Source organism: Mirounga leonina, unplaced genomic scaffold, assembly GCF_011800145.1.
Source record: "Mirounga leonina isolate KUSES-001 unplaced genomic scaffold, KU_Mleo_1.0 Mir_170, whole genome shotgun sequence".
NCBI lineage: Eukaryota > Metazoa > Chordata > Mammalia > Carnivora > Phocidae > Mirounga > Mirounga leonina.
This window is the reverse complement of record NW_023270433.1, coordinates 10,219,083-10,236,830: the sequence shown is the minus strand read 5'-3', so window position 1 is coordinate 10,236,830 and position 17,748 is coordinate 10,219,083. Positions and strand designations below refer to the sequence as shown.

Genomic DNA, 17,748 nt, shown 5'->3' with positions numbered 1-17,748 from the left:
TCGGGCTCCCTGCTCGGTGGGAAGCCTGCTTCTCCCTCTCCCACTCCCCCTGCTTGTGTTCCCTCTCTCGCTGTGTCTCTGTCAAATAAATAAAATCTTTAAAAAAAAAAAAAGCATTAAACATTTCTTCTGATTTCCCATTGGGTTCAAACATCTCTTTGATGTTAAGATGGGGGCGGACCAGATCTTCTAACAAATCTGAATACCACAAACTGACAGTTTGAAAAATGCCAACCTATCTTAAACCTTTTCAAGTACATATTTTAAATGCTCAACGAAGAGATGACAAACTTACTTTTTTTCTTTTAGTCCATTGCAGGCCTCTCTTTTGCACTTTAATAGTGCCTCTTATTATTTCTCATCTTCAATGTACACCACCCAAGGCTACCTTTAATGTTTTTAGCAAATAGAATGCGATTCTTTCTAATCTCTTTTGAAATCAACAAAAGCTATAAATTTAACTCAATACAGCTTTTTGTAGTTCAGTTAGATTCAAGGTCATCTCAAGGCTTTTAATTACTAACCAGGACTTGAGGAGGTTGGAATTGGTATAGTTAAGGGAAAGAGCAGCTGGCTTATTCACTTTCTTATTAAAAAGCATTATAAAAACTGTGTCTTGGCAAATTGCAAGTTCTCTGACCACCAGTGGTGAGAACAAAGAAGCAGAGCAAATGATCTTCAAACATTTGTGTTTACCCTCAATCAACATAATTTTACAAATTACTGGAAAACTCTTTAATTTCAGCAAATACGATTTATGCTTTAATTCAAAATTTGTAGATAGCCAGCCTCCCAAAATGTTACTATTTCCATTCTGAAACCAGCCCTCTTAAAAACTGCCAATGCCTTTCAAATTAGCACAAAATTTATTTAGGTCTTTTTCACCATCAAACCCTATGCAGGATCAGGATAAAAGTCACTGAGGAACCCAGGAGGATTATGCAGATTTCTAAAGGATTGCAAGTTTAACTTCTTTCCCTGTGTTTCTAATCAAATTCAGTTGTAAGTTTCCAGATCTATTCAAGACTTTGAGGAAGGTGAGTGATATAGTTGTACTGGAATAGAGAGAAAGACACACACACACACACACACACACACGAATCCATCCTTCAGAGATTTTTAGAGGCAACCAGTGAAAGCTCCAAAAGTGTCTGCTACCCATTCCCTAATAATCTATAAGAGAAAGAAGGCAGCCTCAGAAGGGTCCCTAAACACTCCTCTGATGAAGTTGGAGATACTGGGGTGGAGGTGGAAAGCAATGTGCATGGGAGGCCTGGTGCCAGAAATCTAAAAGATTCAGGAGACAAAAGGCACTGGGAATGACTTTATCTCTCTAAAAAATGAGAACAGAATAGCCTATCACACTGTCTCAATTCTATCTTGAGCACCAGGCAAAAAAAAAAAAAAAGGACTGCTAACAGACCTAGATGTCAGCATACAAGATATCTTACTGTAAATTAAACTGGTTGAAGAAGATACAATGAGGTAGATATATACCTCTAAAAATCTATCCCTCCAAAATAAGCCAAATTAAAGCACAAAATGGTCCAAGCAGTATTGTTACGAAGTGAGAAATGTCCAGCAATTAAAAACAATAGGCTGTGATATACTATTAACAGTTTTAATTCATGTTGAATGAGTAAAGTTTATTAACATGAGAAAAAATCTTAAAATTAAACAAGCATAAAACATAATGGTATATACTGTATGATTACAACAAGCGAAAAACTAGGATTTGAAGAAAGTCTAGAAGAAAAATAAAGTATTAATGAAAGTTACTTGGAGGCAAGATTAATATATGTAATTTTCCCTCATTTTCTGTATTTTCTACAACGATCATGCATTTCGAATTTTAAGAACATTAGATTTCCAGGCAGCTCACATCTGAGTATCTAAGGGCCATAGGCAATTCAAGCACACAGTTCAGGGATCACACCACTTAAAATCTAAATGCAAGATACAGCTAAATCCCTCCTGCTTTTATTTATATGCAAGCACTTCCAACTGTGTTCCCCAGGATGTGTCACTTAGACAATGCTCTAAAGTTGCTTTCCAAATGAGGTACTGGAAACACTGGGTATTCTCCAGCCAGGAGCCCCATCTATGCTTCTTAAACTAGCACTGGAGAATAAATCTACAGTATTTCACACACTTTGTATTACCCATATGTGCTCAGTAATTGTTTCTTACTAATGGAACACTCTGTATGAAAAGCAAACTCATGTTGAAATATTTTTGAAATATGTCAAAACAGACAGGAAATTTTATCTTCAAATGTTAAATGCATTTCTTCATCACAGTAGTACTTTCGGTTAGTTCTGGATTCTGGCCAGCCCAACTATCTTTCAGATTTGACCTGTCAGCAAGTAAGAGAATATTTTTGTGTGGGGGGGAAAGCAATTGTAATTTCCCACATTAGGTGATTGATTAAGTTCTCTCCTCTAAAAGGCTGATTGGTTTCCTGGTGCCAGTAAAATGATTGATGAATATTTCAACTGCAGCTCCTTTGCTTACTGCCCCCCCCCCATTTTCCCCTCCCCCATGCATTACTGCCCCTTTCCTGCTGGGTTCCCTTTTTACAGATCTACAGCATTTAAGGAGGTTTCGCAATTTTCCTTAATGAATCCAAGTTCTCAAATGCAAGGTATTTAATCTTAAAAGGACAAGACAGCTGAATTAGTTTTGCAGATAAAAATCCATTTACAAGGAATGAGGGAAAAATTGAAATTAACTACAGGTTTGACTCAATGAATGAAATTGTACTTAAAAAAGAGAAAGTGTAACATGGAGGGGTTATAAATGGGAAGGAAAGTGATCATATTAAGAAAAACACATCTAATTTCAAGTTTACATTACAAATTGTAGCATTATAACTTTAATTGTAAACATTTGTATAAAAGTACACACAGAGAATGGAATTTGCATGTAAATTATGTGATCCTACAGACTTTAAAGCAGCCAGGTGATCTAAAATCAAAACAGGGAAACAGGAGTTATGTATGGTAAATACAAACGTTGAAGGATGACTGAACAGTATCTGAAATCAAAATCCTCCCAGATAATCTGTGCTATATCATAGCTATTTGCTTCAGGCAGGGCTTTCCTAAATTGCAACTTCCTGTTTTACCCAATTCATACCATCATAAAGCTGGAAATTCCTTTAGGGATTATCTAATTTAGCTCCTTCATTTTATAGGTGACATAGAGACATGACTTTGTAACAAGTTAGAATCAGAACCCAGGCAAAACCCAGGCCTTATCAACTAGTTCCTGGGCATCCTACCTCCCCAAATAATGTGGTTGGTTGGCCTCTTAAGTCCTTTCCTACTCAGACCATACTGCTACCATAATCTATTAACCCACACTGCCACATTTTTCTCACTGTATCTCTCTTTGCTAGGAAATCACTTTCTGTATTTTAAAAGCTTTGGACAACTGGCTCTTATACTTCCATTTTCAACGAGTTACATCAACCTTCTTGGATTGGTTCTCCTCTCCTCCATACAGCAAGCTTTTGTGTGGCAGAAGTAAAAAAGGTACAAAGGACAAAGCCATCTTTTCCTAAACTGAATCCCCCAATGCAGTCAAACAGCCAGGAGTTTATTGGCCATCTCATCTTAATCTGGTGTATCTAGTCATTTTAGTTACAAAGAGAGCCACATTTCCAAAGACAAACTACATTCTGGTTCAAGGGCCCATCAAACTTTGGATTTAGCTTTTAACACACTGCTTGACAAAGATATTGGCCCCAATCTTCCCAAGTGACTAAGAAGCACATCATTCTCTTCCCGTGTGTTTTGTAGACTTTCTCTACCAGCAAAGGACTCAGATTCAAAGGTCTCTGATAAAATCAAGACTCAGATTCCTGACCTAACTGTTCTTTCATTCATTCATTCGTTCATTCAACATCCATAAAACACCAATTTCTTGTGCTTAGTGTTGAAGACACAAATACAAGATATGTTATCCCTGCCTTGAGTAGCTCAAAACCCTTTCTTTCCTTAGCACCCCTTAGGGCCACCAAGGATTGTGCCTGACTCAATACTGTTTTCTAGTTGGCTTATTAAAGCCAACATGAGAGAAAGAAAAAAGTCACTTGGAATTCTAAAAGTGGATCTTGTGACTATATACAGGAAGCTGAGTTCTGGGCCTCCTCAACAACTATAAATGGCCTGGATTCACAAGTGTCTACTTTGGGCCATTTTTCTTGGCACTTTACAGACCTTGTCACTAATCCTTAATAACTGGAGGTGGGGAGGAATTAAATCTAGGAAACAATTATTTACAATGTTACTAACTATAAAATTTGGGGCTTAACCTCTTTAGGCTTCAATTTTCACATTTGCAAAATGGAGAGGATAACAGAACACCTAATTCATAGAGTTATGAGGATAAACTGAGTTAATATATGTAAGGTGCTTATAATATTATATAAATGTTAGCTGCTATAATTATTAAATGAGAACACCAAAGTTCAGAGAAGTCAAGTGACAAAGTCACATAGCTGTGATCTTTGTTTGCCACACTCCAGAGTCCATGCTCTTTGCCTCTCACACCATCTAACCAAAATCCTTCTTCCCTGACAGAAACTACTGCCACTTCCAAAAAACAAAGCCCTCTAAACAGTTATCAGTGGGGGGTTTCCCCCAGGTGGTTTATTATCCTGCTAAAAAGGGATTTTGGAGGAAGGATTGTTAAGGCTAGAGAGGAAGTCTCCCGACAGGTTAGATTTCAAGGGTAAAGCAAGAATATGGAAGAAAAAAAATCTGCCTCAGTTATTAATTTTAGTAATTAAAACAATTTAAATCAATTAATGAAGGATGAATTTAAGATTTTCATCTGAAACTTGAAATAAACTATTAAAATGAAAAAGGGAAGATGTATCTTATGACTAAGCTGCAACCCCCGAAGAATACAAAAATGCTTTAAAAGGTACATTACGGGGGCACCTGGGTGGCTCAGTCGTTAAGCGTCTGCCTTCGGCTCAGGTCATGATCCCGGGGTCCTGGGATCGAGCCCCACATCGGGCTCCCTGCTCAGCGGGAGGCCTGCTTCTCCCTCTCCCACTCCCCCTGCTTGTGCTCCTGTCTCTGTCAAATAAAAATAAATAAAATCTTTAAAAAATAAAAGGTACATTACGTGAAACTCCAAGAACATCAAGATAATTACAGAGCTCTCAAGGAAGGAAGCCCAAATATCTCACTGATCTTTCATCACCCACCAAGCTTCATAAGTTCTGATCCAGTAACTCCTTGTTATTCACATTGTTATGTGACATTTCTTCTGCTAGCAAGCTCACTACAGAATGAGTTCTACCTAGCAACTACCCTTAGGAGTAAATCCCTAACTCTTTAACAACACAGTAATTGACTTACACTAAAATGTTACTCACACTAGGAAAGGGTATTCTTAGACCAGAATAGGAGATGCTTCTTCTATACAGGCTTTATTACCACCTCCCTCAGTGAAAACCTGGTTAAAAGGCAAACCAATCTACAAAATGACATTGCCAAAATCACAACTTTAAAAGATTCAATGAAAGCCAAATTTGTCTAAAAGCAAATAAGCAAGCTATTGTTGGAAGTTTTAAAAAGCAAGATAGGATCCCTTTAAATCCCACATAAATATTCCATTTTTTAACAGGAATGACTCTTTATTAAGTATTTGTGTGTCATAAGATTTATTTCCACAATTATAAATCTCCCCTTAGTGAGGAAACAGGTTCTGTTGGAAAATTTCTACCACAAGATAATTAAATTAAGCAACAGGTTTCATGTAACAGGTAACAAAAGCCTTATCAGAGAACTCAGTGAGGGTGAACTATGACACACTTCATTTAGTCTCAAGCAAAGAAAACTTAAAATATGAGCTCTTTCATTTTTTTCCCCTCAGCAGGAAAAAAAAAAGGGGGGGCAAGAAAAGGACAACCCAAAGTAACAAAGCACTAACAATAGGATCTTGTGAGGTCACCATTTTCTTACACCTTAGATTCATTCATTTATAACAGGGCTCTCACACAGTTTTGGTCTGAGCGATTAGGACCCCTTTTACGTTCCTCAAAATTATTGAGGACCTCAAAGAGCTAATGTATATGTGGGTTATAGCTATTGATCGATAATTTATCATGCTAGAAAACTATGAAACCTTAAAAATATCTATTCATTTAAAAGTAACAAACCCATCACATGTTACATGAATAACATTTTTATGAAAAATAACTTTTACAACAAAACAAAAAAAAACTGGTGAAGAATAGTATTGTTTTATATTTTTGGTAATCTCTAACATCCGGCTTAATTTTGGCAGCTAAATTCTCCTATATGTGTCTGCATTCAGTATGTTGTGATAAACCATTTTGAAGTATAGGCAGAAAATCTGGCCTCACAGATTTATAATTGGAAAAGAAAGAAGTATTTGCTTATTAAAATAATTGTGGATATTTTTCTTTGATAATCCACCAAAACTCAGTAAGTGTTTTGGAAGTAGTTTCTTAAAGGTTAGTTCAGTGTGACGGGTGCCTGGGTGGCGTGGTCAGCTAAGCAATCAACTCTTGGTTTTGGCTCAGATTGTGATCTTAGGATCATGAGATGGAGCCCTACATCCGGCTCTGCGTGGAGACTGCTTAAGACACTCTCTCCCTCCGGCACCTGGGTGGCTCAGTCAGTTAAGCATTTGCCTTCAGCTCTGGTCATGATCAGGGTCCTGGGATCAAGTCCCCACATCGCATTGGAGCAGGGAGCCTGCTTCTCCCTCTGTCTCTCTTTCACTCTCATGAATAAATAAAATCTTTAAAAAATAAAAATAAAAAAGACAATCCCTCTGTCCCTTCCCCACCCCCGCACTCTAAATCTTTAAAAAAAAAGTTAGTTCAATGTGAAATATAAAACTGTATCAATGCACTTTGTGTATTCTGTCACTTAAAATCCATTGGTCTATCTGACATTTTGAACCGATCTTTTAACTCATTCAGGATTTTGTATCATACACCAGTGATCTGGAAAATATTCCTTCACTGAAATACGATATTCAAAATGTTAGCACATTTCAGTATACAATATCAATGAAAAATCAAATTTGTTAATAGTGATACTTTTCATCAGAAAAGGACTCAAATATTGAGTAACTGTCAAGCTCCAAGTGGCAGGCACAAGTTTTCCAAAATTCTAATTGTCATCTGAAAGCTCAGATTTTACTCACCAGCAACAAATACTGCCAGTTTTCCTTGATGTAACAAACTCACTGTTCGTTTTCCAAAAAAAAAAAAAATGGACTGCCAAATACCTAAGTCTAAATAAACCATAGTTTGTCAATTTTCTTTCAAGTGAAAACGGTGTTCCACTAAAAAAGCAGCTTCTAGTTCAGCTTACAACATAACTGCACAAATACTTTTCCTTAAAACAAGTATTCTATTTTGGTATGCAGCAGAAATTCTTCGTGTGTACTTGCCTACTTGCCATTTCCTCAAATGGAATATCAAAAGCATGTGTACTGAAGGGTCAAGATTTAACAAAATTAATCATTTTTACACTTTCATCAGACTTAGGTGAAATGGCTTTTTTTAAACAATACAAGTGCATGGAGGTGACAAATACAATGACTACTTGTACAGTTAATAGTGATAATATATATTATATATTATATATTAGTGATAATAATTGGTGCCTTGATTTCTTCTAAGGCTCAAACAGTTTTTATCCACCACTGTTTTTGCAACATCAGTACAAATGCCAACATGGTGAAAAAGGCAAATAATGCCAATATTACATAAAAGTAGTTTTGACCTCAAGAACCTCCTGAAAGGGTCTCAGGACTCTCTCAGAAGCTCTTGAACCATACTTTGAAAACCACTGGTTTAGATAATGTAATAAATAACTGAGTTAAGGACTCAATGAAAGAAGAAAGAAATTACGTCTGGAACAAACAATCCAGTAATGAATGATCAACAAATGATGAATGATAGAAAATAATACAATCCAACTGAGTACTATGTCATTAATCATTTATAAATTTTAAAAGGCAAGAGATGAGGAAGCAGAATATGTGTAAGACTTCATAAAAGTGTTGTGTCCTCTTTTTCTTTTGTGAGAAAAACTAAATTGAATAGAGTTAACTGATACAAAGAACATTGCATTTGATCTATAAGAAGTTAACAAAAATGGGTAACAAGACTGAATTTTTAATCCTTCCAAAATGACACAGCTTCAGGATTGAAATGTGTGCATGAGTTACATAAAATTAATTTTTTTAATGAAAACTAAATATAGGTTAAGGCAGTTTCCTTCACTGAATCAGCCTGTCCTTCATTTTGGCACAGATTTGTTACTGAAATGTTTCCTAAGTCTTAAACTATGTGATTATACCTCTGTTTCCTTTGGATTCAGAGGAAATATCATAGGAGGTTTAAAAATTTGGTTAATCGATTATGTCCTTTATCAATCAGTGTTTTTAAAGGAGAAAATTAAGAACACAGAAATCTTGACACTATGGTGATTGACTAGAAGAGCAAGCAGAAGCCACTCATAGACCTCTGAAATGTTTTTATAGACAGACTAGAATTCCATGATAATATGAAATGTAGTAAGTTGTAAATAAAAGCTGAGAAGGCTAGCTACCTCCTTCACATGAGGAATTTGGTTGTACACTTCTCTCAAAACTATAATTCTTGAGTATTTCTTAAATGAATTATGAATTGTTTCCAATGCAAATAGTTGTTCAAGCAAATATCTATGGTTAATATATCTTTTGCTAATACCACAGCTATAGTTCCAATGTGCTTATTACTCAAACAATGCCCTCTATCATTATTAACAACTTCTTTTTATAATTTCCCCCTTTGACAAAGTCACTATTCTGGTTCCAACCACCCACAGAGTATATCTTCAAATCAAATGCTCAGATTTGTTTCCGGAATACATTACATGTTGCTGCCTAGGGAATTGGGTTTTGGAAACATTACACTTGCCAGCTGACTTATCAACAGTGCCCACAGAACTGACACCAAGTTAAAAGCAAGAATCCCTCCAGAAAATAGAAAAATATGCTACTACTGCCATCTGTGGTTTATGCTTGAATAGCTTCTCTGATATAAACAACTGAAGGGTGTACAGTTTGCAATTAGGACCAAAGACCTCATTATTTGAATATATTTTTTAGGTTAACTCTTAATATAACAAATTGTAGAGTTTAGTTAGTATATGACATAAGAATTTGGGATTCTCTATTTGAATTATTATTTAATACTGATAGAGAAACCACAAACTACCTTGAATGAAAATTTTTCCCTTGCATAAAGGCTCATTTTCCCCAAACACCCATGCATTCCTAAAGAAATTCAAAACACCTGAATGTCTCCTGTGAATTTATAATTAGAATTTCTCTTTTGAAATAGTGACTGTCAATATTAAAACCACCCCCAAAGTTTTAAAGCAAGAAATGTATTTTTAAGGAATTTTCTACTTAGACATGAGAATTTGCTCCATTCAAGACAAATTTTGAAGGTTCAATTATCCCTATAATTTTTTCAAAAACAAAAATTCAAAAGTGCAAGTGAAGCCTCAAAGTAGGCTATTTTCACAACATATTTTCTCTCAGTTTGCGTTCTCAAATGACAACCACTGTAGCTTAGGGATCAAAAGATTTGGTGCAGCTGGGGGTGGTGAAAAAAGCAATTCAGCTCCCCAGCAGCCAGCTGAGGAAATCCTGGTTCGCTCCCCAACTAAATCACTGTTAATTAGAATTACCGGTTTACATAGTAAAGTCTTATTTAAATAATCATAACTAGCAAAAAAACTGTTTTCTTGAGAAGCTGTTCTACACAGACTTCTATTTAATAGCAGGTAGTAAGGGAAGAACGAAATAAAGTCGGAAATATTTTATTCTTTCAAACAAAGTTCTCTCTTTTACAATTAGTTCTAAACCATACTGAAAAGCAGCAGGTAAGACATCTCACAATGGTTTTCTTCTAATTTTCCATCAACTGTAGTCTAACAGCCTTATCTTTTTCATAAAGACAAGCCATGTTGGAAAACAAGCAATAAATACTGGGCTTGATTCTAGTAATACTGTATATATCAAAGTTACACCCAGAGTTTTTTTTTTTTTTTTTTTTTAAGGTTAAGCTCAGATGAATCTGAAACTTTGGCTCTAACAGGGGCTCAACACCCGAAAATCAATTACCTGCTCAGGACTTCTTGCCGACTTTTAATAATTCTGAGATTTCTGAACTCTAGTTATCAATCAAAAGCATCCGTAAATCCTTAAGAAATTACCTGAGCCAGGAAAAGTTGACATTAAAAATACAAATTTGAATAATCAAAAAAAAAAAAGTCTGAAACAAAACACTTTCTTTTACAATGTCTTGGTTTTGGAAATACTTTCAAAGCACTGCAAAGAATTAGGTATTTGTAATAGGCATATTTAGTAGCTACCTTTTGTTAAAATTGTTTCAAGGACTTTTTTTTTTTGCAGAAATGCAAGTTTTGTTTATCTGTTGATTCAGAACTTTAATTTTTCTGACTGTGACCCATTTTCACATATAAGGTGATTGGTTCGCACAAAATAAGACGTTTTTATTGTCCTACTTTAAAAGGATGACCAAGAATGTAGAACTCTTAAAGGGCATCTTCTCAAATTTAACTTTCAACCTAATAATATACATGGAAACAAACACTTAAAGAGAGGCAATGTCCTTTAACTTGGCTACAACACAAAGGTAAATATAAAACTAAAAATTATGACAAGGGCCCAAAAAGATCTAAATGAGCTTGTTGAAAACTAAGTCTCCTGGTGTAGGAGTCATCCTGGCTTTTGAAATTCTGAAGCCAGAGGTTGCGACCTGAACACAATTTATCAACGTATAAAGCTTATACAACATAAACCAATAAATATCTACCTAGTTATAAAAACTAAGTGATGGTGTCTTAATACAAGATGAAACACACTTACACAGCCCCAGGCCCCCAAACACACATTGATTAGCAACTGAAGGCAACTTGCACAACAAGCACTACAAGTGGCATAAAAAACTCCTTTATCAATATCACAGTAACAGTTGGCATTTCTAACCCCTATCCTCCTCCGCTAACCTAAAATTAGGTATTTTAATCTAAAGCTTATTTTTTACCTTTGCCCCAAAACCTCAGGGAAAAGGGGGAGAAAAAAGAAAAACCAAAAAATTATTAATAAAATGGAAATGCATGATTTGGCCACAGTTTAGGAAATCTACCATTTTATTTCATTAGCTCCCCATCTAACTTCTTTTCACATGCTAATGCATGCACACACACCACATACCTTTTTGCTATGTAATTCAGAATAATTTACAGATTATGAAGCATGTCACGATCATATTTTCATTACAAGAAACAGAAATGCTCACAAAGATTTTGATGGATGGTAAATATGAGATCCGAAATGTGGTCATCTTACACCTCAGGTGCTCAAAATCACCAATCTGTTCATTCTCTGTTGCCTTTCAGTGTTCTTTTGAGGTCACAGAACTTACTAAAAAATACCTATGTGCCCTTTGTAAACAACAATACCACAGTATGTTTTTTGGTTTTTTTCCCAAAGAAAGAAAATTCTGAGGTGACTCAGAATGAACTTTTAAAGTCACAGAACTAAAAATTAAACTGTCATGGAGACTATCGGATATTTTTCAGATATTTTCAGATTTTCATGACACGGTCATAGCAGGAAAAAGTCAACAAGTTATCTAGCAAATTTCTCCCCATTTCCTCCCAAGTATAGTTACATAAAACATGCTTTTAATTACTGATAATGGCTTATTAACCTTCCTTTTACTTAAAATATCAAAAAGACTACTAATTCATTCTGTTAAAATATAACAAATGTAATATTCATATATTTCCTCAAATCATCTTCCTTTGAAACCCCAAAAAGGGAGCAGTCTTCTATTATGACTAAATGAGCTTGTGTTTGTTATGAAAACCTACAGCAACAACTGAAAATATCTGGTGCAGCCAGCACATGAAATTCCTGAAAGGGTGATGGTGCATCAAAAGGCTTGCAACTCTGTTCTGATAGAATAATTTAAAAAAAAAATCTAAAAGACTGTAAATTCAGCATTAATGGCGTTTCCGGCAGGAAAACATTTCTAAAATTCCACCTCCAGTTTATTTCTTCATGACACAAACCAAAAGACCTCCTCATGGCAAATATTTCATACAAAATGAAAATCAGTCATTAGGATAAAAAGCCAGGAAAATTCATTTACTCTGCTTAGAACTTAAGCAGTTTCATTTGCTTTGGAGAAAAATACTAGTAAGTATAAAAGAGAAAAAAAGTCCCCACCATTCCAAAGGTAAACCTTATTTTTTTTCTACTTTGGTAATTCTTCTGTAAGCATGTTAAAATGCAAGAGATAATGAACATAAATTGTAAAACAATACACAATGCTCAGTGAAAAATAAAACATCCCACAACAGTCTAACGTTTCGTGTATTTTCTTTTAAGCCCAAACTGCCCAAAGTCCCATTGTGTTTTCAACAAAAAGGAAATATTTGTAGCACTAAAATGGACTGATGTAAAATATTAAAGCCACCCTGGCCTAAATGGAATGTTCAATAACATTCTTTTAAATGGTTCTGACCAACTGAGGAAATGAGACTATGAATGGGAAATTTGATTAAGAGTTAAAATTACCATTGAGTTCTTTAAAATGTACTAATGAATAATTAATAGCAAATGCAGTTCCTAGGCTTCCCTTACAACATTCTCAAGTAGAACTGAAAGTAATGTCTGCAGTAAAATCGATCATCTACATGTTATGCACAGGTGGGTACAGGAAGTACACACACGTAGAAAGACATCATGAAAATACATGCCCTTAATATGGGCTATAAGACAGATGTAGGTTGGGTAAAAAATCAGCATAGTAAATTTTAGATCAGGATTTACAACGTTCATACATCAATACCAAAACAAATCTCCACTTAAAAAAGCTTAAAAAGTCAAAAGCGTTAAAGAAATCCTTTGTTCCTATGATACTGTCTTCTTCTACACTCGATGGATTCCAGCCTCCTCCTTTGTGACACGGGATTTTATTGATCTCAAACATGTTCACATTCAGAAATTATTCTCCAAAGACATCCCACGAGACTGCCAGCCACCTAGATACCACACATCACATACATCTTAAAAAAGGACAAGAGCTTTTAAAACATACCACCATTTGGGCAGCAACATCAAGTGAAATTAACCAGGCTCTCTTCTAAACCGACTTTTCCCTTAACTGGTAAAAATACCAGATCTACTGAATTGGCAGTAAATGTCTGATGAATTTGTAAGTACACGAAGGCGCAGATTCACCCCCAAATCTCTCCCCTTCCGTAGCTCCTCATTCATTCAACAACTGAGCGCCTAAATGACCTATTTTCAGGTTACTTTCCTCACACCTGCCAGGTCACTGTCCCGATTGAGAAACTTCTTGCTGAAGCAATTAATTTTTAGTGCCTCCTAACTGTCCCGGGTGTTTGCATTCAATTTGAAATCTGTTACTTGTTAGACACTGTTCGGTCCTAGATCTTTCGGAGAATTGCGAGTTTATGGCGCAGAGAGGGGAGGAGGCGCCGATCTCCGAGAGCCTGCCCTTTATTCGGAAATGAGGAGATGTGAAAGGTGGAAGGCAGGGCAAATAAATAAATAAATCGGGTTTGCAGCCGGAGCGTTTGCCGGCCGGTACGAGCACCCTTTGTAATGCAGGCCTCCCGGGGCTATCGCCTGCGCTAATTGCTCCAGGGCGCTTTCCAAGTTCAAAAGTTCACCTTTTACGACCTCACAAAAGCTCCTTACACGTTACCAATAAAAACATTCCGCGGCAAACACCGAGGGGGGGGAAATATCAAACAGATACAAATAAAACACCCCGCAGAGAAAAGGAGCCGGGGCGGGGGCGGGGGCGGGGGGGGGGGGGGGGGGGGGCGGGTAGGGCAAGTCGGCCCCGAGGAACCCGAGGACTTGGCCCGGACGTGGGGGCAGGGGGAGAGCGGGAGGAAGGGCCGGGCCAGGTGAGGAATTCTCAGCGTGCGGGTCCGGGACCGCGAGAGGGAAGGGGAGAGCTGAGCTTGGGAAAGCGCGGACCGGGACGGCCCGCTGGGAGGGAGGGAAGAGGCAGGTGTCCCGAGCGCCCGGTCGGGCCAGAGATCTGATCCAGCAGAGAAGGGGGCTAAGCACGGGCGGGGGCAGCAGCAGAGGAATGGGGTGTGGAGCAGGCACCGAGAGGTCCGAAAATGAAGCGCTGAGCGGGTAGCTAACGAACTGGGGGTCGGGGCAAAGGGGGAGGCTGGCGGTGCATACGGGGGTGGCAGGGGAAGCGCGGGACTGCAGAGGAGTAGGAAAGTGGCTCCAGAAAGGTGAGGGCACAGAGAACGACGGGGGACGAGGGGGTGGCGTCCGCGGAGGGAGGCGGCACCCGCGGGGGAGGGCGCCGAGGGGCCGGGGGGGGAGGGGAGGGCGCTGAAGGGACCCTCCGAGGAGAGAAAGGGGAGGCTAGGAGCACAGGGGAACCGAGAGGGAGGGAAAGCCCCCGCTGACGGGACCGGAGGTGGGGGGCCGGGGAGGGTCCGCGCTGAAGGGACCCAGGGGAAGGGGAGGGCTCGGCGCTGAGGGGACCCGGGGGGAGGGAGGAGGATTCGCGCACAGGGGACGGGGGGAGGGGAGGCCTGTGCTGAGGGGACATGGGGGAGGGGGAAACGAAGGTCCCGGTTGAAGGAACCGGACAGGGGGAGGGTCCGCGCTGAGGGGAACGGGGAAGGAGGGGGAGGGTCCACACTGAGGAACACGGGGGAGGAGGGAGAGTCCGCGCTAAGGGGACCCGGGTGAAGGTCCACGCTGAGGGGACCCAGAGCCGCTACGGCTTCCCAGAGAGTCGGCTGAGAGGAAGGGAACCCCAGGGGCAAGGGACAGGCGTTCGGTTCTTCCTGGGCCCGGGTTCCGCACGCCCCTCACCCACCGTTGCGCGGCGGCGGAGGGAGCGCGGCGGGCGGCTCGAGGAACCCCGCCGAGCCCCCGCCGCCTCCCCCTCCGCTAGGCGGCCGTTCGTCCCGCTCCATGCGGTGGTGCTCAGGGCCCGCGCTCGGTTCGCTGCTCCGCCATGACCGGCGCCCTCGTCCTCGTCGTCGTCGTCCGCCGGGGGGAGGGGGCTGTCAGGGGCCGGCGGGCTCCCGGCCGCGGCGCTCTCTGGGCCCCGAGCCGCCCGGCTCCGCGCCCCTCCGCGCCCCTCCGCGCCGCGCCCCCTCAGCACTGGCCAGCTCCCTCCCCCGACGTCACGCGCCGCTGCCACGCACGGGCCTGCGGGGCACGCTGGGAATTGAAGTCCGCCGGGCGAGGCCGGCCACGCGGGACCCCACCAATTGAAGGGGTGGAAAGAAGGATAAGCGGCGCTGAGAAGTGAAGGCCAAGGCCTGTAAATGTCATGAGCCGAGATAAAAACTTCGGGGGAAATTTAACAAAGATTACTTCAGGGCCCTTCTCTTTATTTGATTTTTCCAAGATCAAAGTACCCTACGACTACCCGTATCCCCCCACCTAGACAATGAGTCTTTCCTAGGGGCGGATCGCTAAGGAGCTGGGTGAGCACGTGCAATGAAGCCCAGCCCTGTGGGCGGGGCTTAGGTGGTGGCGGAGTTTGGAGGTATTCACGAGGGACTTCCTCCGCGGCTTCGGGACAAATTGGACCAGAGATTAAAGGGCCGGAGCTTAACTCCAGGTGACTACGTTCGTATGCAAATGGAATCTATAAAACTCTGCTTTCCGGGGTACTCTTAAAAGCCTTTTACCTCCGGGTGGGCGGGAAAGACAACGGTTTCTCTTCCTCCTCTTTCATTTTCCCCTGCCCAACAGAATGGAAAATAAACCTGCAGGCCATTGGTGCCATTAAAGAAATTCTCAGGCTTTTGACTCCTGGTGTCTTGAAACGCTCCGCTTGAGAAACTCCTTACCCAGCCTTGTTTGCCTTCCCTTCTCCTTGGTTACCCTATCTGTAAAATGGGGTTAGAATAGGGACGAAGTCCAATCGAAAAATCACAAACCCCACCCTACCCCCGCCCCGCTCCCCGCTTCAGTTTCCCAGAGCAAAATGCCGGATTTTGCGGTCTCCCCTGCTCCGGGCTGAGCCTAACTTCTGCAGCCACCAGGTGGCGCGCGGCCACCAGCTTCTGGGCCTGCCCGGGGAACCGCCTTCGGCGACCCTCTCAGGGAAGGACTCACCCTGGCTGCCGCCCCAGGTGTAACTAAGCCCTACCTAGCCTGTTTGAAGACAAAGAACAAGAACTCTGGTGCTTTGCCCGCCTCTCCTCTGCCGGGTCATGCCACAGCTTCCTCATGACTGCCCCTTCCTCACCACCCCTGAATCCCGCCCTACCAATCCATTGCCTCATCTCATTCCTTGCTTAATTTTTAAAAAATTCTTATCCTGGCATTCACACCCCTGCCTGGTCTGACCCCTGCCCACGTTTCTCATCACACCCCTTCCCTCACCTGCTACACAGGATGTTTTGCAACGCTTCCTTGCACTTTGAAGGTGGCTGTTACCAACATTGGTTAACCTGTATTGTATCTTTAATCAGAAAAGTGCTGGCCACTTTTCTGAGAGATTTACATTAAAACTGTGTTGTCTAAACCTTACACCTGCTCTATGAGGTAGCTCCAATATTGTTTCTATGATACACTGATGAAGTCACCCAGCAGTGATGGGGATTCCAAACCTAGTGAGTTTGAGTGGGTCAGACATCAGAACCTGAACCTTGGCTCCTTCAAGCTGGAACTCTGCTGGCTTCATCCAACCCACTCCCAAACTCCTATTCATCTTTCAAGATCCTGTTCAAATATATCCTCAGGGACATGTTTTTAAATACTTCCCACCAGGGGACATCTAATCTAGATCCTGTCTGTGTTCCCTTACAGCTCTGTTGAGCTAATTGCTTCCCTACCACCATTCCCCAGCCCCAGATGGGGGGAGGAAAGCCTTTAGTGTGGTGTGAGGGGAAGGGGGCAGAGGAGATGGATCCTCTGGGTCGTACCCTCAGTTCTGGGTTCTAAAACGTGTCAGGACCATATGGCTTTCCTAGGCCTTCTAGAACTTGCCTTTCTTTCTCTCTCTCTTTTTTTTTTTTAAGATTTTATTTATTTATTTGACACAGAGAGAGCACAAGCAGGGGGAGCGGCAGGCAGAGGGAGAGGGAGAAGCAGGCTCCCCAAGGAGCAGGGAATCCAATGTGGGGCTCGATCCCAGGACTCCAGGATCACGACCTGAGCCCAAGGCAGACACCTAACCGACTGAGCCACCCAGGTGCCCTCAAAATTCCCTTTCTATCACAGTCCTCTGGAGGTAATGAAGTCCCCTTCCCTGGAGATTGAGTCAGAGGTTAAGTGGCACTGCAGAAACCTCCTGAAGGCCTGGGGTTTCAGTGGTGGACAGATTCTAAGTTGACTCTCGAAGATGGACCAAAAAGTTCGCCAAATACTCAGCCCTTAGAAGCAACTCATCCTCCTCCTTCAGACTCCGGCTTTGTTGCCACTTCCTCCTAAAAGCTTTTCTAGATCTGATAGTCAAATCCCTTTCTTCTCTCCCTCATCATTATAACCCCAGCTGCTGAGCACAGAGCCTGAACATAGTAGACACTCAATAAATAATTGCTGAGTGAGTGAAAGGATGAATAAAACAGATCAGACCTTTCTACTTAGTAACTGTGACCTTGGGCATGTTACTTCTGAGCCTCAAAGTCCTGG

The 17,748-nt window shown here is 40.9% G+C and overlaps 1 protein-coding gene across 2 annotated transcripts in view; it reads right to left on the bottom strand.

Moving 5' to 3' along the window:
* The window catches only part of NR6A1 (nuclear receptor subfamily 6 group A member 1), a 228,664-nt gene extending 213,593 nt beyond the window's left edge, over positions 1–15,071 (bottom strand). For both annotated transcript variants that reach the window (XM_035015828.1, XM_035015829.1), the window contains exon 1: positions 14,972–15,071. In XM_035015828.1, the coding sequence (XP_034871719.1) occupies positions 14,972–15,071 (100 nt within the window). The remainder of the gene's footprint in view (positions 1–14,971) is intronic.
* Between the last annotated feature and the right edge of the window lie 2,677 nt (positions 15,072–17,748).